Source organism: Lepisma saccharinum, chromosome 4 (genome assembly GCF_977018435.1).
Source record: "Lepisma saccharinum chromosome 4, izLepSacc3.1, whole genome shotgun sequence".
Classification (NCBI taxonomy): Eukaryota; Metazoa; Arthropoda; class Insecta; order Zygentoma; family Lepismatidae; genus Lepisma; species Lepisma saccharinum.
Window position 1 is genome coordinate 78,171,878 of NC_139232.1, and position 23,308 is coordinate 78,195,185.

Here is a 23,308-nt window from a genome sequence, read left to right on the forward strand (position 1 = left end):
TTTACCGATCGCACGGAGCCGCCGAATGACAGTGGTATGGTGTATGCCTAACTCTTCTGCAATGGCTTTTACGCATGGAATTTCCCACCATTATTTTATAAAAAATAGTATGCATGAATCCTTACCTTCTAGATCCTATTTCAGCGCTTTCAGCATCTTCTGAAACATCACGAAGTAATCTCCTTCCAGTGTTCACCCTTCCATCGCTTTGAATCTCTTCTTGCCCACACAAAGTTGAAGCTCTGGAGGAGCTACCATCCTGGTGATCCTCAGATTCTTCTGCCAAACTGTTGCTGTCCCACTGAAAAGAAAACAAACATGTATCATCTAGCAAACTATAAGAAAAATATATTTTATGACATACACTGTAAATAAAACTACAGGCCAACACTTGACTCCCAATCCCCCTGCCCTTTGGAATAAGGAAAAACTTATTGTTTTTTTCTAAATTTCTATCCACTTTCTTTCACTTTTTTTTATTTTTAATATCTAGATTTAGACCTTTCTTTCCCAGTATTATAATCTATTTCCTTTTCTATACTCATTCTCTTGTATTCATAAATTTTTAATTTTAAGTATTTTAAGTCCAATTGCAGCCAGTTTTGGCTAATCATTGAGATTATGATGTGGTGATTACATGAAAGTAACAAGGGACACTCACAAAGAATGACCATGCCAGGTAGGAACTGACCTGGAAACTTTGGTGATGAGATCGAAATTTGACCACCGAGTGTGGAGCATGTACTCACTCCATTGCATGTGAATAAATGGATGAGAACTTCCTCACATTTTGGTATGAATGAAAAAGTTCACATTCTCAGAATCTAAGCAGGTTCACACATCTTTGCAAGAGCATTCAGGTACGTACTTAGCTCAGTAGGGCCACCCAACAAGTGTATACATCTATCACAAGTTACTAGATTGGAAAGTGGGCTATGTAATGTGGGACGTCATTCACACAAAAATGGAGCACACGTGGTTACATCTTGAACACGGACTCTGGTGGGCACATCTTGATCTCTCATTTTGCTATATTTGTATCTCTCTTCCTGTCCCTTGCTTCATTTAGTTTCTTTAATATTTTATCTGTTACTTCTTTCATTTTCCCACACCTCTCTATTGTACCTATAAACAACATTGCACACAATTTTCAACTATTTTAAGTTTAATATTTTTCAATTTTGACAAACATCTTGAAAAACTTTTTTGCAGTACCGGATGTCTACAGCTATACCCAGGATATTGACTGTCAATTTGGGATATTTAACCCCTCTCTAACAATATGACAACCCTTGTTTGATGTACTGTACCTCTTACAAAGCAAAGGAAAGTTTTGACCGCATGGAACAGACAGGTAAAACATTAAAAAAAGTAGAAGATGAAATAAAATGCATACCTCATTGTCACTAGAATCAGATGATCTTTTGCTACTTCCTGTCAGTGTGCAGTTATTGATAATACAGATATTACGAAAATTGTAAAACAGTTCTAGTCTCCTAATACATGTGATGCACGCATGCTGTATCTGCATTTTATTGATACTACCCTGTAAAGACAAAGCAAATAACTTATGTCTCATACAAATATTACTCGTCCATTATTTTCAAAAACTCATACCTTAAGAAAAATAAGTGTAACTAAAGACCATGTTTTATGCATCAACCTCAAGATGTATAACACAAAAATATATACGCCGTTCGAAATGCCCTCCATAACAATATATAAAATTCACTCACTTATAAATAGGTATCTGGGGGTAGAGGCAGCCAGAACATAATGCTGATCACACCATATACATACACAATGGAAAGAAGGTGAATGTGTCAGACTATACCTATATATGCCCTAAGATCAGTGCTCAAAAATTTTTCTTCAAAGCTAGGCGCCAGCTCTGAAAATCAGGTGCCAGGAAACCACCTACTAGCAATTGTGCATACTACAGTCTGTTTCAAAAGTCACGCAATCCAAACTTTGAAAATGTATATCATGAAAATCAGGGGCAGCCTAGGAGTCCAATTGCGGCACAAAATCTTGATCTACGATTTTTCACGTAAATGTGTACCCAATACTTAGACACTGTTGCATGCGACTGTTGGCAGTATTTTGACCTGGTAGTGTTGCCATATACGGAGATATGTCCCAAAAATGGCACTTTTCACTAAACCCATAAAATCGTCAGTCAAAAATTCATCAAGTGTTGCACATGACCAATATTGGTCGCAAATGACAGACTGACATGCATCAGTCATCAAATGTCTAATTATGACCCTTCAATAATTTCCTACATATTTTTCTTACTCAGTTCATTTCTGGAAAAATTTGAATGCTGCTTTCCGTCAGTTATTAATTTATATAATTTTCTGTACGGAGTGAACTGATAATTTTAAGCATTGAAAAACATATCAATGGATGAGGCTCTATAATGCAGAAAACCCGGTGTAAATATCTCTTACGGTTTTCATGATATACATTTCCAAAGTTTGTGTTGTGCGAATTTTGAAACACTCCGCATAAGATGCTGAGCATCACGGTATTCAAAAACATCGCTAAATCATTTGAGAAAACAGGAAATGGGGTGTTGGGGGACAAAGGGTAAGAAATTGTTACTGACTATGGAATGTTCACAACATTGATAAAAAAAATAACATTTATTTGAACTTAGAATCATCAAAATTTCGTACATATTACAGAAAAGGATCACAGTCGCCAGGCTGAAATTTTTAGTCACCATGGCAACCTGGCGACCGAGATTTTTCCAGCCCTGCCTATGATCATATTTGTATTAGATGGAAACTATATATTTTTTATTGTAACTTAAATAAGAATGGTTTCTACCTAAACAATGACAATAAATAAAAATCTTACCCACATGGACAATAATAGGACTTTTCCCAATACAAATTCGAAGCAGCAGGAAAAGTAGGATGAACATACGTGCTGTTCAAAATGCCCTAAAAAAACTACTCAGAAAGAACCGTTTCTCACCATCTATATTCCTGTTATTTAAGCATAATCCATAGCCAACACTAAGGTCTATTCAAAATAAGCAAGATTTGTTAGTCATGATATGACAATGGAATTGTCCCTTCAATCACTTGTTGAATGTGGTTTAGCTTTAGAGAGGCAGATCAGTACACCAGGCAAGCTTGGAATAATCACAGTTGCATGCTAACTGAGTTAACTCCCACATTTGGCAATAACTGCTTTGCATCAGCATGCTGTCAACAGTAGCTGGAATGGCAGTATCTGATCATACCATGAGCAACAGGTTAAATGAATGGAACTTGAGTCATTCAAACACTCTGTTTGACTGCATGATGCAAAGTAGCAAATCTACAGTCACTATACCTGCCGCAAAATTAGTTTGCTATTGAGAGTTGAAGGAACACGCGTCACGGTGTTGCCATATTATGCGGTACAGTACGGCACGGTACGTAGGGCAGCCGTCTGACGCTGTGTCAAGGAACACGTGTTATGAAAAGGAACAACAATGATGAAATGTGTTATTGTTTTTCGAGAAAAACAGGATAACAATGATGACAACAACAATGATGAAATATGTTATTGTTTTCTCTCTTCATTTCCATTTCCCTTACAACATGAACGAATTAACGAAACGAGCATTGTTTACAGGTTACCTTTTCAATCCATCTGAAAATATTGAATATATACACTTTCAATAATCATTTCTTTCCGAAGTCACTAGTAAAGTCTGCCCGTCTTTCAATTATACCGCAACTGAATTGCACAAAGTTCAGTTGGTGGGGCATCTGACTTTCACGGTGGTTTGTGGAACTTTTTCAAATATCCAGAGTGACTCCGGGGTCGACTCAGCCCAAGTGAGTACCTGGGGCAAACCTGCAGTAAAGGCCGTTGGTGAACCACATCACCTCCATAATATGGCCTAGGTCCAGGTCGAGAATGTGTGGAGCCCTACCTCCACATCCCCATATGCCTCCATACTTTACTTTAATTTGCGTCCATCAATTTTTTTGTATGAGAATCCCAGAGATTTTATGACTGTCCTTAAAGATGTTTCCCCACCTTGAAAAAGTCCTGAATCTTTCAACGAAACGTGCAGTTTCCCAATAGTGGGATGATCTTTCCTCCTATAATAAGAGTAAATATGGCGATTAATAGCATCTTGCTGAAAGATATCTAAATTTGTCACGCGTTTACTGATATTCCTCTTCTTTCCTGGTTTCCAGTTTTGAAGCCTCACATTTATTTATTTATTTATTTCTACATTTTATTTTTCTTTCCCTATGTAACAATAGTGTTCTTAGACACGCCGACAGCAGCAGCAGTCCTGTCCAGAACTTTATTTACAGAAATGATTGGACCCCCATTGTTTTTCTCTTCCTCAAATTACACTGATGAACAAATTCAAACTTTTTTTTGCTCCTTTGAACGAAAATAGGTGATTATTTATAATTCGACCCCGCTGAATCCAAATCTGAAAGTAGAAATGCTGTATCACCTATCGTTTTTCCTGGATTTTCATTTTTTGTTTTTAATAAAAATTTAATTTCCTTTGTAATAATACATCGAAATTTGAAATTATTTTTGTTTGTTTGCTCATGAAATAAGATTTAAATATTAAAGTGAATAACTATGAAATATAAAAAAAAATAAAAAATATATATAGGACCGATTTTGACTGTTCAATGAAGAAATTTCATGCACGAAAAAGGAAAAACATTCATTTTTACTCGCATTTTCAAAATTTCTTTATTGAACTCTGCCGTTTGTAACTGCCACCAGAAACCTGTTCTTTGAGGTTCCAACAGTAGTCTGCTCACATGTTCTGTCCCGATTTTCCTGCATATCGTTTCTCCATGACAGAACTATCCTGGTGAAATCTCTCGCCGCATTCGTCACTAACCGCGTCCAAGTTAGGGGGGAAAAAAGTCCAAATGCGAATGTAAAAAGTGAAATTTCAAGAACATATTGCACCCCATGCGCTGATAACACTTCAACAAGTTCTTAACAAGTTCCTTGTAGTTGTCAGCTTTCACATTTCCAAGAAAATTACAGCATACTTGTCTGAAAGCTAACCATGCGCATTTCTCTTTTTTGTTAGCAATTCCACAAAGTTGTCATCATGAATGATCTCACGGATTTGCAGCCCAATAAATATGCCTTCTTTTAACTTACTATCACTGAGTTTAGGAAATATTTTTCTCAAGAACCCAAAACCCTCACCGTGTTTATCCAAAGCCTTAACAACATTTTTCATCAGCCCTAACTTTATATGCAACGGTGGTAACAAAATCTTGTCTTTCTCAAGCAGAGGGTGATTCCTAACACTCTTCTCTCCAGGACTTAAGTTTTTTCGTATGGGCCAATCCACAATGTTGTAATGTTTATCTTCTGCCCGGCTGTCCCATTCGCAAAGAAAGCAACAAAATTTAGTAAACACAGATTGCATGTCTAACAGTATACCAATCATTTTGAGGTCTCCGTATATCTGCCAACCATATTTTTCATAATTTATCACTTTTAATATTGTATCCATATTTTCATACGTTTCCTTCATGGTGGAAGAATAGGTAAGGGGTACTGATGGGTATTATATTCCCATTATGCAACAATACTACTTTTAAACTATTCTTAGATAAATCTAAATATAGTCTCCACTCGTTTGGGTTATGACTCCTTCCAAGTTCTTGCAGAAGGCCTTCTACATCATTGCAGTAAGTTAACTCATTACTAACAGAAAAAAAAAGTGTCAGTGATCATTGGCGTTTCCGATATGACACCTTAACACCATCTTGTAATGAATTCCACCCTCGGAGACGAGAACCTAATAATTCCGCTTGTACTTTAGAAAGGTTGAGGTCTCTGACTAGATCATTTAGTTCGGATTGGGAAATAAAGTGAGGTATATTTGGATCGGTGTTTGAATATGAGGGTCCAGGTTCGTCATCTGGAGAAGCACTGCTTGGTTCTGTTTTATCCACTGTCCATTCTTTAGGAGGCTTAGGAATTGGTATAAAATCATAACTCGTAGGTTTCGTGGCTGAAGGAACAATCAGGATAAAATATAGAATGTTTTGATTTAGAACTATATCCCACTATGTTTGTTAAACAGAAGTAACAATCTGTAGTATTCTCTTTCTGTTCTGCCCATATTACAGGGTTTCAAAGGGGCATTGATATGTGAGTGTCATTAAGCAAACCACGTAAAGTTCGCGAACAATTACAACTAATTTTACCTGGTGCTCAGCTTTTTCCCTTCTCTATTTTACTTCCAAAATACAACTCATATAGGAGTGATAGTATTTCTCTGTGACTTCGGAGTAAATACCCCGCAAACATAACAAAACAAGTTCGGGTTATTCACACATTTGCGTGACATGGCGAACTCATTAATTTTCTTATAATATATTTCTTCTTTAAAAAACAATTATGATTGCTCTTATCGTTTTGTTAAAATACAACTTACACTTCACTTCACTATACACAATATTACATTCACAATTTCATATACACAAACATAAAATACGGCTACTCGCGAAGTTATCGGAAAGGAAGTTAAGACTCGACGAACCCACAAAAGAACAAATTTTAACAGAGAAACAGGAAATTTCTCTACTGCCAGATGTTTCCTCCACTAAATATTAAGTGCCAGTCATAAACACACAAGGTTGCTGAAAAGTTCTTATCCATTTGCTAGGAACCAAACGTTAAGCCGGATTCGGAGCAGGGTGCGGAGACCTGAATCCATAAAACTATAAAATGTGGGTGTTCTGCAAACAATTTAGGTGATACAGGAAAACGGATGCGATATTCGTTATCAGCACATCTGAATACATAAAGATCACTTAGTTTTATTTAAAGCAGTATTTCATTGTTTATCAGTGTTATTTGCGCTCAGAACAAACCATCTCCTGCGTTTGGTCTTTGAGAAGAATTCCTTTTTCTTTTAGTGCATGGCCTCTTTGGTACATTGTCATCTCGAGTATTATCTCCTGTGTTTGACATTCTTCACACAAGCTCACGACACATTCAAGCAGAACACAGAAAATTATGTACAAAAAATAACACACTAAAACAAAATGCTATATACATCACAGAATACTCTAAATTCAATAAACACTAAACAAACGGACCGGTTAAAATATCACAGCAACGCAACAAACAAACAAACAACACATCCACTCCCAACAACATGAAATCTGATCGCAGGAAGAATCGCCCGATAAGCGGCAACACCGAGATAAACGTTTTCTGTTGCTAGGTAACCAGGGCTTGGGTGAAGCACTGGGAGGGATTTTGATTGGCTCACATGCCAGCAACCCACCCTCCCGCAGTGACATAGACCCGATTTCTCCACGTGTTTCACAAGCGTCAATACCAAACTAATTTTGCGGCAAGTATAATGACAACTTTGACATTCGTGGATTCTTCAAAAAATGTTTACTGCCTGTAAATACCAGTCAACAATGTACGAATTTAGCTAAAGTGTTAATTCTGTCAGCTTCTCTGCTAACATGCGAAAATTCACGAACAGCAGTGGCAACAATGATTCCAGCAGTTCCTGGCTGCACAGAAACATGTACTGTATTTCAAGCAGTGACGTTCGGTGATGCAGACACTTGGGGTAGCAATCAGTGGAATGACTAAGGGGGGTTGGTGTGGGTCATAACCCATCCCCCCCTTTAGAGCGTAGTATTCCTAAAAAAAGAACATAAAAGACAGGAAAAGGTGCAAAATGAGTGACTTCTAAAAAGAAGTATGTTACTCCCACCCCCTTTCGAAAATAAAATAAAAAGATTTGATTTGACTACTAAGCCAGAGTTCCCAGGTTCGAATCTTGGCTTGGCCATGGGTATATTTTGCATCTGCTCCTTCATCAATGTTATTGCATCATCTTCGTGATTAGCCACAATGATTTGATTTTTGTTACTTAGCGTTGTTTTTTGTCACATTTGGTTAATCGTGAAGATGATAAGATAAAATTAATGAAGGGACAAACACAATCAACAAAACACCCATGCCCAGGTCAGGGTACAAACCTGGAACTCCTGGTGTCATACCTCACTATGATAACCACTCCCCCACGGTTGTTTGATCAATAAGTTCTACTTCGGGGTACTTCCTCCAAAATTGTCGAGATTGAGAATGTGTGGCACCCTACACCCCATTCCCTAAATGTGCCTACTAAAGAATATATTCTGATTCACTCCTCCCTCAGCCTTATCACATATATTGCAGCTTGATCACCACCACGCCACGCTCCGGCCGCCTTACTGAGAATCCGACGAAGTATAAACTTAGTTAAAAAATTGATTTTTTTTAGTTTCGTCTTGGAAAATTGGGTTTCTTTCGACAACAGACTTGTCTGTACTGAATAAAATAAAGTATAATTTGTAACTCTAGCCTATATAGTTTCAGAGATATTCTTTTAAGGAGGGAATTTTAAATTTCCCTCAGAAAACAAGCAGGGATTTTACATTACAATATTTTATTCCTCCAAAGTATCAGGAACAAGTGTGAAATGGACATTTCCAACAAATTTTAATTACTATTCTTAAAACTACACCCTACAAAAAGTACTCCTGCCAGTTCTCGCGTTTCACTACTTCCAAAGTTGCGAAGCTAACGTTGCACTCAAAACACGACCCGTGATGTATTGTATTCGTAGCTGGTCTGCCGTCTGCTCTTCGAGCTTTCAGTTTACTTTGTAGTCTACGGAGAGACAACGTATGCTGCAGTTTGATGATCTGTACAGATTTAAATAATAAAATAATGGAAGAAAAAGCAAGAGTCGAAGGGAAAGCCTATGCTTTGTAATGATCATTCTTCTTTGAAGATACATAAGTGAAAGATGTCCGCACGTGCGTGTTTTCAAATAAGGCTTGCAAAAACTATTACTTCTAAAATTGGTTACTGACCAAATTTTCAAAAGTGAATTTAAATCTTATATTTATCGAAATTTACTAAAATTTATGGGGATAGATAGGTGAAACAGAGAATTTCATAGCATGGAAGTTGTTGTCCTACATAAGTATTTTCACCCTAAGTACATTTCACTGAATTTGATGGCCTCCTGTAGAAATAGGCCGGTCCTTTAAATCAGTTTTTCGCTTCAACTCTTTCTTGTTCGGGCTGATGCAATGTCCAAAGTGGCGATTTCGGAGTTCGAATTGAGGGGGAAGGCAGGTGATTTTATTGTTTTCTATCACGTAATCCTCTTGTGCGACATGTGTAGATTGACAATAGGTTCAATATAAGAAATTGCATCACATAATTTGGAAATAGGCCATCCTTGAAATCTTCTTTTCGATACATTTCTACATGTTTTTGGCACTTTCTGAAGGGGGTAATATTGATTACATGAAATATTTCATGGCAAGGCGTTGTAGTCTGACATGTCTAGAGTCAATTTAAGTCAATACAGTGGAGTTTCATTTCATCATGAAGAGATAGGCTCGCCTTGAAGTCAGTATTGTGCTTCTTCTGTTTGGCGTACAGTCCAAGTACATGCTCAGCCTGACTGTTTTTGATGTTACTTTATGGCAGAAGATAGATGAAACTAATTATTTCGTAGCATGGGGGTTGTTGTCCTACAAAAGTATTTTCACCCTAAGTACATTTCACTGAATTTATGGCCTCGTTTAGAAATAGGCGGTTACTTTAAATCGGTTTTTACCTTCAAGCAAAGATCAGGCTGACGCATCAGGCTAACTTCACAAACAGAATTACTCATTTTGTCGCATTCTAGGTTGTTTTTGGAGAATTAGATGGATCATAATATATGTTTCTTATCTTAATTTGATTTGATGTTTTAAGTCCCTTTGTGCACAGTAAGGCTATTTGGGACTGGACCTACAGTTTAAAGTGGAATCCGAACCACTATGTGCCTCCACCGGGTATCGAATCCGGGAAGACCCCTTGATTACAAGGCGACGATGCTACCACTGCACCATCGAGGAGGCCTTTTATATGTTTGTTAAGGATAGGTTACGTTTATTTTCAATAATGAAAATAACTCCAATTTGTTTCAAATTCAGTATACTTACTAATTTTGGTCTTGTAATCATGAATGTGCAATTGCAATTTGGCACTCATTTAGGGGCAGGTGACTCCGGCAAATTTCAAACATGCCCTTAAAAAGGGACTCTATAGTGAAAGCCGGTAGCTGGAGCATAGCGGAGGCGGGACCGCAGTAGGTCAATTACCCCGGAATCTGTGGGAAATTTGGACTCAAAAATTTAAAACGGTAATATCTTAACTTTAAACGGCTATACATTCGTAAATACTTCTTTCTGCGCTCCAGATTATTGTTCAGGAGTGTATATATCGTTTTTTTGGTATTTGAAATAGAAAATTTTTCGATAAATAATGAGCAATTGTGACGATCGCAGACCACTTAATTTCGGTTATTTTGCAATTTGTATGCACGAGCACCAAATTTTAACTGCAGATACGTGATTAGGAGGGCAAAATTAGTGAGTATGTCGAATTTGAAACAAATTGGAGAAACTCCCGGTATTGTAAAATCACTACTTTATTTCACATGCCTCAGCAAATGTAATAAAATTTGAGAGGGTTGTATGTGATTTTGGTAACAGTTCGTTATATCGGAGATGCTTTTCTTCAAATTTACAGGAGAAACTACTTACTGAAATCACTTTCTGTAGCATTGTCGAAGTTCTTCGAGGTATTTTCTTTCGCGGAAACTGAAAACTTCACCATACAATGCTGCAGAACATGAAATAATCACTTTTTATGTAAGGAACTTACATTTTCTGTAAAGCGATATTATGCTGTTGTTTACATTATGTACCTGCAGTTGGCGCAAGCGTCGAAAGTCACGCGGTCTTGCCAGTGTTTCAAACGTGACTTTTTTTTTTAATGAGAATTTTTTTTTTAACTATACTTACCTAACCTAACCTAACCCAACCTTGCTGGAAATGGTCCGTGGGGCCATCTTGAATAATTTTTGGGGCTATCGTGAATGGTTTTTGGGGCTATCGTGAATGGTTTGTGATGACATAATGAACACGAAAGTAGGTATTTTTCGGTTAAGAAGGTAAAAAAAACTGCATACCCACTCCAAACCGACAAAATACAAGCACACTGCACGATGATCCACAGCTGTGCACACCATATTGTATGTTCCGCAACGGAAGAAAGGAACCAAAAGGATTACTCGTAATGTGAAAGATCGATGTTATTTTCGTGTAAAAAGCATAATGGCACCTTCAACTATGTTCCGCAATACACAATTTGTAAGTATGAACCATGAGAAAAACATAATATCCAATTGTAATGTGTCTCCGATATAGCAAACTGTTACCGTGATTTAGGTATGGAAAAACTCGTAATCATCACTGGGTCATTCGATGTCAATTCATCCAGGCCATGTCACCCACCATCTCCAATTTTTATGAAATTCGGTATACTTATACATGGACGTCTGCAGGAATTTTTCCAGGGAGAGGCAAGGAAGGAATTTTTTTCCAGGGGGGGGGGGGTAAACGAAGGCAAATTTTCCCCCAAAATAGTGTTGTTCCCTAAAAAACATTGCTTAAATTTGAATTTATGGTGTTCATGCAATAATTAACACATATTATTGTGGCTAAAATGAAATTATATGTGTGAAATACATATTTTTTGGTTGACTTTCATTTTCCAGGGGGAGGCCACGGCCCCCCCCCCTTGCCCCCCTTCCGGACGCTCATGTACTTATAGAACATTTAATGCTGATTACAAAAATGCCTGATGGAAAAATTTGGATGGGCGGTTCAGAGACAGGGTGATAAAAAAAAATCATTTGCATCACATGACATTATAAGTTAATCTTATTAAAAATGCTTATGTATTTTACACAAAGCCTGAAGTACAATATGTTTTAAGGTAAAATATTCAAAATTTCTGTTCACTATGTGTGAAGGTAAGCATAGGCATAACATGGCGGGGGCAAAGGGAAGCATTCGTCCCCTCAAAAATTTATAGATTAATTAAAATTTACAAGTTAAATATATTTTGGAAACCTCCTGGCACTTCAGGAACAAACAAAGAGTAATAATTGTGATTTTTCAAATGTATTTAGCAAATAATCTTGGAAACTACTTTTATGGGATGGAAAACTTTGCTATTCTCTCAACCCACAGATAGTTCCCAAGTTCACCCATGAAGATAGTATCTAATTATACTTACTCTATTGTACTCTATGCATTGTCAAAGTATAATGTACTATAAATTGTGTCGTTCACATTTTAGAAGAATATTTTGGCCACTTTGAACACACCAGAGTATTTGACATATCACTAAGTACATATGCCCTTCCATTTGTGTTGTTAATGTCCACTGGACACAGAATAACAGTTGGGCTGAAAAGTTCGTAGGCTAACATAGTAAAAAATATTTTTTTGACAAAATTCGATTTTATTATTCAATATAGTTGCCTTAGAGGGCGATACAACGATTATAGCGGTCATACAATTTTTCGATGCCATTTTTATAGTACGATTTCTCTTTAGCCTCAAAATAGGCCTCAGTTTCGGCGATTACCTCTTTATCAGTGCTAAATTTCTTTTTAGCGAGCATTCTTTTAAGGTCTGCAAACAGGAAAAAGTCACTGGGGGCCAGATCTGGAGAATATGGTGGATGGGGAAGCAATTCGTAGTCTAATTCATATAATTTTGCCATCGTTTTCATTGATTTGTGACACGGTGCTTTTGATCGATTGTGAGCACGCGCTGCACCCATTTTGCACACAGCTTTTGCATGTTCAAATATTCGTGCACAATATGTCCAACACGTTCTTTTGATATTTTTAAAGTCTCAGCTATCTCGATCAACTTCACTTTACGATCATTTAAAATTATTTTGTGGACTTTTTTGATGTTTTCGTCGGTAACAGCCTCTTTGGGGCGTCCACTGCGTGCATCGTCTTCGATGCTCATTTCGCCTCGTTTAAATTTAGCAAACCACTTCTCAACGGTTGATTTTCCTGGTGCAGAGTCCGAATAATGTTTATCAAGCCAAGCCTTGGCTTCAACAGTATTTTTTTTCGCCAAAAAGCAATGCTTTATTAACACACAAAATTCTTTTTTATCCATTTTTTCACAATAACAAAAGCTGCTTCACTCACAATACTATATCTCACGAACTAATTATCCGGCAGCTGTGAAATTTATACACGTATCTTTTGAAGGTTAGTACTAAGTAAAAATCACATGGATTTAATTCTAGTAATGCCATCTATGAGTCAGCCTATGAACTTTTCAGCCCAACTGTTACTTTGTGGTCAATATTAGGAAGTTGATGGACCAAGTGGATGCAAGAATTCAATTGCTGCATTTCTTTCTTTCCCCATAGACGTTTGAAGCAATCCTACAAACAAATTTTAGTCGCACACACAAACTACTATACTCTGTCCCAGCTAACTGTGGAGCAGACACACGAAAACAAGTCTCTGCGCAAGTTGTGATGCAAGACGGCTCCACCAATGAACACGTGAGAGAAACGGAATTAAGTGGGGGGGAGCGACTGCAGTTACCAGCCTTCTGTACTTCTTCGCTCTGGACACTAGATTTCCCTCACTTCTCTGACGTTATGCGCGACCTTGCTCCACAGTTAGCTGGGACAGAGTATAATACATAGTACAGTACATAACTGTTTAGAGTTGGTATTCAGAAAACCACTTCCTCCACAACAGTCAAACAGTACAGTTATACAAAACATATTTCATCAGCACTTATTATTTTTGCATCGACTGTTAAACAACCAGTGTTTGGAAGTAACTGGTTACAAGTAACAGTTACTTTTCATTTAGCATTTCTAACTGTAACTAGCGACTTTTAAAAGTAAATAACTGTATTGTTAACAACGGTAATAGAGTTACTTTTTGCAGTAGGGGCAGAGCTAAATTTGACAATTCTGTTCCCAACTATAAAAAAAATAGATGTACCTTCTCTAGGTCTGGATGCTGCATAAAAGGATTTTCTTGGAATTCCTGACCTGGCAAGGAAGCTATGCTTTGCTGCATGTTAACTTGAGAACATCCACACTTTACTTCAATTCATTTCAAATTGTATGTGAAAACTTCAGTGTTTCTTATGGATTGCTGCGTTAGTTTGGAATGTGTTGGTTGAGCTAGGAAAAAGTCATTGCTGAAGGAATGGATCTTTGGATCTTGTTGAACTTGGAATGGAGGAGAAAGAAATAGGTGCAAGTGGAATCAATGACACCATATTCAAAATACCGTGGTCAGCATACAAATATATTTCTTTATTAAAACTGTTCAAGCAAAGCTGACTCTGTGTTCCATCATTTATTTGCAGTAACAAATTAAATTTATGAAGATATACGTATTATGTACTAGAAACATACGTAAAAGGATCTAAAAACGTAAGTCTTCATGATCATAGATTGTGTGCAATTTTTACGCAAATAAATGATCATTAACTGTAAGTTACTTTCACAGTATCTAAGCAACTCACAGTTATTTTCAAAGTACCGTAAGTGTAACTGGGTTAATTTTTAAATGAGTAACTGTAGTTACTTATACTACAGTTACTTATAAAATGTAACTTACCGAACACCGTAAATAGCCTGTAGCCTAAGTTCAAAATAGTGCATATTTAATCTTCCTGGTGTGGTGTTGTTGAAGCACTTTGCAATCGCTGACACATAGTACTGTGTGTTGTTGTGATTAATAAGAAATTTATGCCTTGAATACTACGTATTTCTACGGAATTGGTACATCATTGTCGCACTTGCTATTTGAGACTGTAGAAGTCTATAGAAGTTCTTTAGCTGTTCCAACTAGCCCGTTGCAAGAAAATTTTCTGTGGTATCTGCCAAAAAAACTCCATTTGGAAAAACTTCAATCAGCAAAAATGTGCATTATGAATTCTTACTTCATATTACATATCCCGTGAAGAGTAGCAAAAAAAAAAAAAAAAAAAAAAAAAAAAAAATTCCATATTGAGATAAAATGCACAATAAGAATGTTCTCGAAGAAAATTCGCGGTAACACTTTACTATACCCGAGACAGATTTCTTCAAATTTACAGGAGAAAGTACTTACGCAAATCATTTTCTGTAGCGTTGTTGATGTTCGGGAATGTAATTTTGATTCATTTTAATGCGAATGCATGTGGTTTTGTACGAAAATCTATTTCCGACGTGCTATTGCTGCTGCTGCCATTTGCTTCCTGCATGATAGCACAATACGCTCTCGTATTGTCCGTATATGCTAAATTGAACGAAAGGAGTGCTAATGGAACCAAACCTAACAGGCCTAACCTAACCTAGTAGGCATACCTCGTCCCCGTGATGGTTTGTGGGGCTATCGTGAATTTTTGGGCTAACGTCAATGGTTTTTCTGGCTCAAGGAACGATCAACGGTAAGCTATCGCCATGTTGTGTGTGGAAATAAACAAGAACAGTAAGTACTCGTAAATGTAAGAAATATACATTACTTTCCTAACAAATTCAATTATTTCACCTAAATAAGTGTTCCGGAATGCAGAATAGTACGTTAGCAATGTAAAAAAGTGCGAAAGAAATGATTCCCAGGTGTCTCAGGTATAGTAAAGTAGTACCAAATTCGCTAAACTTGGGAATCCTAATAATGATGATTATAATATTTTAAAAATTGAAGACAGTTGAAACTACATTAGATCCAGTGGAACCTCGATTTTACGTTATTCAGGGGACCAAGCTAAAAAACATAAAATGTGTGAAAGTGTAAAACTGAGGAAAGTTTCTTAGCAATTTACTATGTTGTGACCACCAAGATTGGATGCAAAATGCAGGATAATGAAAAATCGAGGAACTTAAAATCGGGGTTCCACTGCAATTATTATTTGTAAATTTTAATTAATCTATAAATTTGGGAATGGGCAAATGCTTACCTTTTACCCCCACAAGTTACGCCTATGCTTACCTTCACACATAATGAACAGAAATTTTGAATATTTTACCTTAAAACATATTGTACTTCAGGCTTTGCGTAAAACACATAAGCATTTTTAATAAGATTAACTTATAATGTCATATGATGCAAATGATTTTTTTATCACCCTGTCTCTGAACCGCCAATCCAAATTTTTCCATCAGGCATTAGTACACACTCTGAGCTACCTAAATATAAAATTGAGGAAATTGAAGGAGGGGGCATTGCACGAAATTCACTCTTGAAGTCAGTCATTTATTTGTCTAAAAAAATACATGAAACTATACATAAAAATATATCGTTATTGATACACTCATCTGAAAACTTATTTAAATGAAAGCTTAAACTATTCTGAACAAAAGAAAACAAACTTGAAGTTTCTACGGCAAACCTGAGGGAAGATACCATCATTTATAACCTAATGCGTGTCTTTCAAAGTGGAGCCGCAAGTGGCGTACACGGAGATTTTGAAAAGCGCGTAACGTCTGAACCAATTGACCAATCTAAAAAAAAAATGTCATTTTTGTAATCAGCATTAAAAATTCCTTAAGTTTACCGAATTTCATCTAAATCGGAGATAGTGGGTGACATTTTCACAAATTTCTGGATGATTTGACATGGAATGACCCCACTCCCAATTGACCATAACAATGTACAGCACTTACCACATTTGGAAACAAAGCTCCAAATTTTGCACTGAAATCCCGTTCATAGTTCCTTAAATAGGAAACATCAATTATAACATCCTCCGAGGTAAAACATAACATGCACATACTTTGTGAAGTGGCATCATTCATCATGTAGCTCAGCTGCAGCTTTTTTTCGAATAGGTAAATGGCATAGACATACCACAGATTAATAAGATCGCTTACTTCCTATATCTCCTTTGTAATCTGTGCGTATACCAAACCGGGCATGTAGAGCCACTCTACGACGGTTTCGAAACCTAAGGCGTTGTCATAGCAACCTCTCCGCCAATCATATCTTACTCTTGGCAGTGACAGTTGAATGCGTCTCAGCGCAATGATCCGCTCACCCCACCTTTCCATTCCTGCTTTTATTTTCTGCTAATAATTCGGGACATATCTCGTAAGGTTGTATTAATTATTTTATTTAAGTGCATAAAAATGTTCTACAAGGATAAATACCATTGTTCAGTTAATACAGAATTAGTAGCCCAGAAGCACAACACAGGAAAATAATTTCAAGTTCCTGAAATTACAGCACGTAAATAATTCCGTTGTGCATGAAATATGGTCCGTGTATTATCTGTGGTAATAAGTAGTATTTTTATTTCGTATTGTCCCTATTATGCGTTGCTTTTCTGACATTTTGGGCAAATCGCGATTGTATCTTGTGTAAACTCTACGGCGATTACTTTGTTCGTAGATCAATGCGTTTTACCCCTCCCTCCTCGTTGTTTGTTATTAAGAGTCGCTTTTTTTCATTTTTTAGGCTAATCGCGGCGATGCTATTAAAATGGATGACAAAAAGAAAGCTCTAACAGGGATTCGTACCCAGGACCCCTGCATTAACTGAACAATGGTATTTATCCTTGTAGAACATTTTTATGCACTTAAATAAAATAAATACTACGACCTTACGAGATATGTCCGAATTATTAGCAGAAAATAAAAGCAGGAATGGAAGGGTGGGGTGAGCGGATCATTGCGCTACCAAAAGTAGCAAATCTTGCAACATTTCCCAAACTGTATCTTTCTCTTCATAACAAATGCTGCACAGTTTAACGTGGGCGGCAAACTGCATGATACAGCACACTGTTTCTGGTGCCGTCACTGAATGTCTAGTATTATAGGCTTCCACGATGGCGCAGTGGTAGCGTCGCCGCCTTGTAATCAAGGGGTCCCGGGTTCGATACCCTGTCGAGGCACAAGTGGTTCGGATCCCACTTTAAACTGTAGGTCCAGTCCCGATTAGCCTTACTGTGCATTAAGTGGACTTAAAACACCAACTCTAGTATTATAGGGGGATCGACTGTAATTTTCTCCCTTGTGTACCATAATAAATCGAAAGATGTAGACACTTCTGAATTACCAACGTAGAAAATTCCATTCATCTGTCTATGGCCTCATAAAACGAAAGACAAATGCATTCACTTTCTCTGCAATTGATATCAGTGGAGTACCCTGAGAGGGGGGAGATTTGATGCTGAAAATGCCAGGGAAACAAAAGACAGGATTCGAAGATTTTGTCTCAAGAAATAATTAAGAATAAAACACAAAACGTATTATTAAAAACTACTGATGGAACATTAACGATATTCATCTAACGAAACCATTACAAATCGTCTTGGGGCTTGTAGGCATGAAATATACTGGAATAAAAGGTATATACATATAGTCAGTACTTGTTTTCCAAACTTAAAATGTGATGTAATATATTAACGGGACTTTCATCACACTGTTTTTTCTTATGGGCTTGAGTCCACCTGGGTTCAGTCTCTGGGTTTTCAGTCTATGTATATGAGTGGTGGCAACCCACCATCCTGAGAAAATTTGGGACCTACAAGCATAGAGGAGTTAAGGAGTAGAGGATTACCCCACATTTAAACCTCGCTGCGCTTTGAAATTGCATTTCCATCGGTGGCCAGTAGATGGCGCGGCCGTCTTCTTTTGCTGCTCGCAGTAAATAGGCGGGGAGATTCATTGTCCCACTGGAGTGTCCTTCACCACAGAAAGGACAGGGGTGGGTTGTGAAACAGGTTTTCTCAAAACGAGGGGGGAATATATGTCTTTTTCTGATTTCATGCAGTTCGTGAATTTACGGAATGAGGACTTTGCCAGGCAGCTACATACCCTACCAGGGCGCGAAATCATTGAAGATTGATTTTTTTGGGGGGGGGGGAAGAAGATTGTGGTCTACACAGACATACACAAACTATACATATATATTATGTATGTGCATGAAACTTTTCAAATTTTCTACCAAGCAACTGACAAGAAAGAGCCTATATGATTAATATTTATAATGTTATTAAATATAAAAGTAAATTACTAAACATGTAAAAATACATTAGTATTTAATACATATAAGGGAATTTATTTGATATTTTTTATGTATCAGATATTTATAACTGCCCTTCTCGATTGCGCCGTGAATAAGTTTTCGCCTTGCAATCAAGGAGTCCCGGGTTCGATACCTGGTGGAGGCACATAGTGGTTCGGATCCCACTTTAAACTATCGTTTGATTGACTTGTTATTGATTTTTAGTTTTGGTTATTATGTATAGGTTTTCTACCTACCTGTGGGTGATCGCGGTGATAGGGTTGAAGTAAAACATTATCTCTTATGCCTTTAGAATCGGTTTGGATGGAAGGGGGAAGGGTGCGTGGTATTCGCATTAGCACAAGGTTAGTCGAGCAACTGTGCAGATTAAGGTTGACTAACAATGGCAGTGAGCCTAAAGTATCCAAAGTAAACATATATTGCTTAAATACAGGGTGCTCGGAAATTCCCCTTACAAACTCCTAGGGCTAGTAGAGGGGACTGAGTAGACAATATTTGGAATAGGAACCCAGGTCCGGAAACGTACCGTTTCTGTGCTACAACCATGACAATGTAGACAATGACGTCTACAAATTGTTGCGTTCCACTGTCGACACAGGTGTTGATTAATGAATAGTAAGTTTCTTTTTTGTTCCCTTGGCATTGTTACCAAATAAATGTGTTTGTATTATGGACTGAGTCACACGTCATTCACTTCCGTACCTTACGTAACACCTCATTTGACATGGTTGTAATAAATGATTACACTTTAGGTCATCAGGTGATCTTCTGACGTCATATACTGCCTACCCGGTTGCATACCAACACAGGCACATCCGACACATTGTCATGGTTGTAGCACGGAAACGGTACGTTTCCGGACATGGGTTCCTATTCCAAATATTGTCTACTCAGTCCCCTCTACTAGCCCTAGGAGTTTGTAAGGGGAATTTCCGAGCACCCTGTATGTCTGCATTATACAGTGACTCAACTACAGGGGGGACAGGGGCTAATGCGAGCAATTACCCCTTCGATTTCAAATTTTATGCAAATAAAAATTCATTTTGTAAAATTTTATTGCTTGTTTCGCTCGCATTATCTGCTATTCTTTTTTTAATCAAGTTCAGAGGGGCGGCGGGAGCCAGCTATTGGGCACGAATGATCTAAAAAAAAGTTGTAAAAGAGAGAATGCCATGGCGTCCAGGGAAATTAATTGCGCACTAATAAATCAATATTGTTTTCAATTGCACAAATTGGATCTAAAAATTTTTGAGGTATCTATGTGCATTTTTCCGGACCTTCTCATCGGACTAAAATGTATGATATAAAGTAATCCCCTCACATTAGCCTTCTAATACTAATAGTAACTAATGTATTCAACAATGTGCTCATTTCTGTTTTGGGGGTTGAACTGGACCTCTAGATTTCCAGTGTTAACCCAGCATCACAAGTTCAATTGGAATCTAGTAGACGGAAATATGGAGGACTCCAGCTTTGAAAGACGGGTAATAGGGCGGTGCTGGGACTTCATTCACTGAAAATTCGTCACTCAATGAAAGTCGATCGGAAAGACTGAATTCCGAAAAGGATTTCAATTTTAATAATAGTGGACATTATTAATAATAATTTCAACAATAGCATTTCTTTTCGATATATTTCATGAAACAAGACCTTTTTATATTAATAATAGATCGTCAGTGCTGGAGTTGTGGGTGTGGAGAAGGAGTGCAGAGGGGTGCTTTTCCCCCAGTTATGTACATTTCCATTAACCATCCCCTCCTGCTAGGATAATTTGCATAAGCATCCCCCACTTCTTCATTGTCTCCATGCTGATCTACACAAAGACCCTCCTCGACCAAGAGGCCTCCCCGATGGCGCAGTGGTAGCGTCGTCGCCTTGTAATCAAGGGGTCCCGGTTTCGATACCCGGTGGAGGCACAAGTGGTTTGGATCCCACTTTAAACTGTAGGTCCAGTCCCGATTAGCCTTACTGTGCATAAAGTGGACTTAAAACACCAAATCAATCCAATCCTCCTCGACCAAGCATACCAGCTATAGGAGTATCCACTTCGAGCACTGTAGATCATAAAATAAAAACACACTGGAAAGAAGGAAATGTCCACAGAATTTCAATATGGAAGAAAAATGAACTTCACAAAATGCCCCCAAATAATGGTAACATTTAACCCATACGCTGTGAACCCTTAGGGCAAAGGGATAATTCGACTCCACATCAAACTGAGTTTTGGGACCACTTTGAAGTAACATGGAACAGGTGTAAACTATTTTAGAGTTTTTTTCAGCTCTTATTTGAATATAAAAAGGCTTAGAGCCATCTTGAAAATATTTGATGTGAAGTTACATTTAAATACCACACATAAAATTAAAATTAGTGATAAAAGTTCATGATTTATCAAATTTAATTCTTTATATTGTGCAGCAACAAAGCAACGACTGGTTGAGTAACTGGATCTTTCTATACTGGATTAATGCAAGAAATAATAAGTTATGTCAGCGTTTCGTTAAAAAACGCAACAAAAGTTTTTTAGTGCCTAAAAACCTATTTTGCTTGTTAGAACCTATTTTAGGTTCCACTGTTACCTGTGCAATACAAAGTGGTCTGATCTGTGTGGTCTTGCTCACTTTCGCGTCACTTCCATGCTTTGTGGCATTCACGCCTTGCAAACGAACATTTCAGCATTGAAGTTTGCACCACTCACTATATTTTTGTTGTAAGATTTTCAGAATATAAGATGATCCTCACAGACAAAATTGCGGAGTTTTACTGTGGATAACATGAAAACAGATTGGTGCCTAAACTATACGGCGATGAGTGGAATTTGATAGCAAATTTCCAATGTTGAGTTCTGCCATCGCCGTAGGGTTAGGCAACACACATAACGTTATGCAAGATAGTGCATATTTCAGGATATATGTGTCTCATTTTCATTGCCGGTGACTATACCTAATCAGCAGTATTCAGAAATTTTGAACTATTTTAAGTTTTTTTTAACCTACTTCAGGATTTTTCGAGTCTAACTTAAGATTTTTAGGACCTATTTCAGGATTTTTAGAACCTATTTTAGGGTTTTTCGAACCTATTTTAGGATTTTTCGAGCCTAACTTAAGATTTTTAGGACCTATTTCAGGATTTTTAGCATCTAAAAATCCGAGGTCTAGTTATGAGATATGGGATTTTTCCTATAGATGTCCACCTGCGAGCAAGGAAGTTAATTCTGCATTTCGGAGGGGACACATATGTTAAGTTAGCCGGGCCCCTCTGGCCGAACCAGAACGCCCCTGCTTATTATCGAAGATGTCGTATCATATGTTACTGGAAACCAGATTTCTGTCTTGTAAATTAAATTATTTCATAAGCGACACTTCCTGTTGAATTTTTGAGCTATATAAAATTTCAGAAGCAGAGAGAGAGAAAGAATATTGCGGGGCTGGTTCTGCACCTCGCCACACCCTGCATTGCCGGGCGGCCACTACGCCACTGTCTCTAATTATCATGATCAATTGAGCTTTCGTGGCTCCCTTCAGTAGCTGTTATGTCAATCTTCGCAGGTTTCAGATTCAAATCTTCTGTGGAAAAATAGCGACGCATTGGCTTCGAGGAGGAGGGGGGGGGGATAACCTTGAGTTAGGACTCACTCACTGTCGTAATGTTCCCAAGTTTACGACCGCAACCATTACCCCGATGCCCAAACTGCTCGCGGATCTGATTCAGGTTTGGCCCGCTTTTGAAGGTCCTACAGGCATTTTCTTCCCCCAACTCTCGTGTTTACAATCCCGCCAGAGCCAGTTTCTCTGTGACGCAGGCCCGTAGCCAGAATTTTTAGTAGGGGGGCGAAGTCAATCCTAGAGGGGGCAAATTTTTAATATATTGTGTTGCATTGGAAGATGCCCCTCCCCCTCCTCCAAAAGTGATAAGTAACAGGAAAGGGATGATATCTTGAAACTCCAACGAACAAAAAAAGTTCGAGCAACATCAAATAACAATATTTTGATAATGACATTTTCGGACTACCAAAGAATACAAAGATAAAGTTTAACATATATAGGCTAATCGGGACTGTATCTACGTTATATTTACAGGTCAATAATGTTAATAGACGATTAATATGTACCAACAGCTTTGAGCTTCTCTGCAGAACTGATTAAGGAAGACGTTTATAAATCGTGCTTCATAATGTTTTCCTCTAGTTTCCAGTATGCAAGATTTTTACGCACAAAGGAATCTAACGAGAATCCAAGAACACCATTGTGTTGTGTTAGGCAAGAAAAATAGAATTAATTAAATAATAATAGTTACATATTATCTACACTTTGATGAATTGTGTAAACATTTACATTTTTTTAGGCCTACTTGCTAAAACAT

General features: G+C 37.6%; 1 protein-coding gene across 3 annotated transcripts in view; it reads right to left on the reverse strand.

Moving 5' to 3' along the window:
- The window catches only part of LOC145986613 (uncharacterized), a 76,462-nt gene extending 59,726 nt beyond the window's left edge, over window positions 1–16,736 (reverse strand). For all 3 annotated transcript variants that reach the window (XM_083120833.1, XM_083120834.1, XM_083120832.1), the window contains exons 1-3: window positions 16,585–16,736; window positions 1,397–1,546; window positions 126–301 (exon numbers count right to left, since the gene is read on the reverse strand). In XM_083120833.1, the coding sequence (XP_082976959.1) occupies window positions 126–301; window positions 1,397–1,546; window positions 16,585–16,719 (461 nt within the window). In that variant the 5' untranslated portion in view covers window positions 16,720–16,736. The remainder of the gene's footprint in view (window positions 1–125; window positions 302–1,396; window positions 1,547–16,584) is intronic.
- Window positions 16,737–23,308: the final 6,572 nt, after the last annotated feature.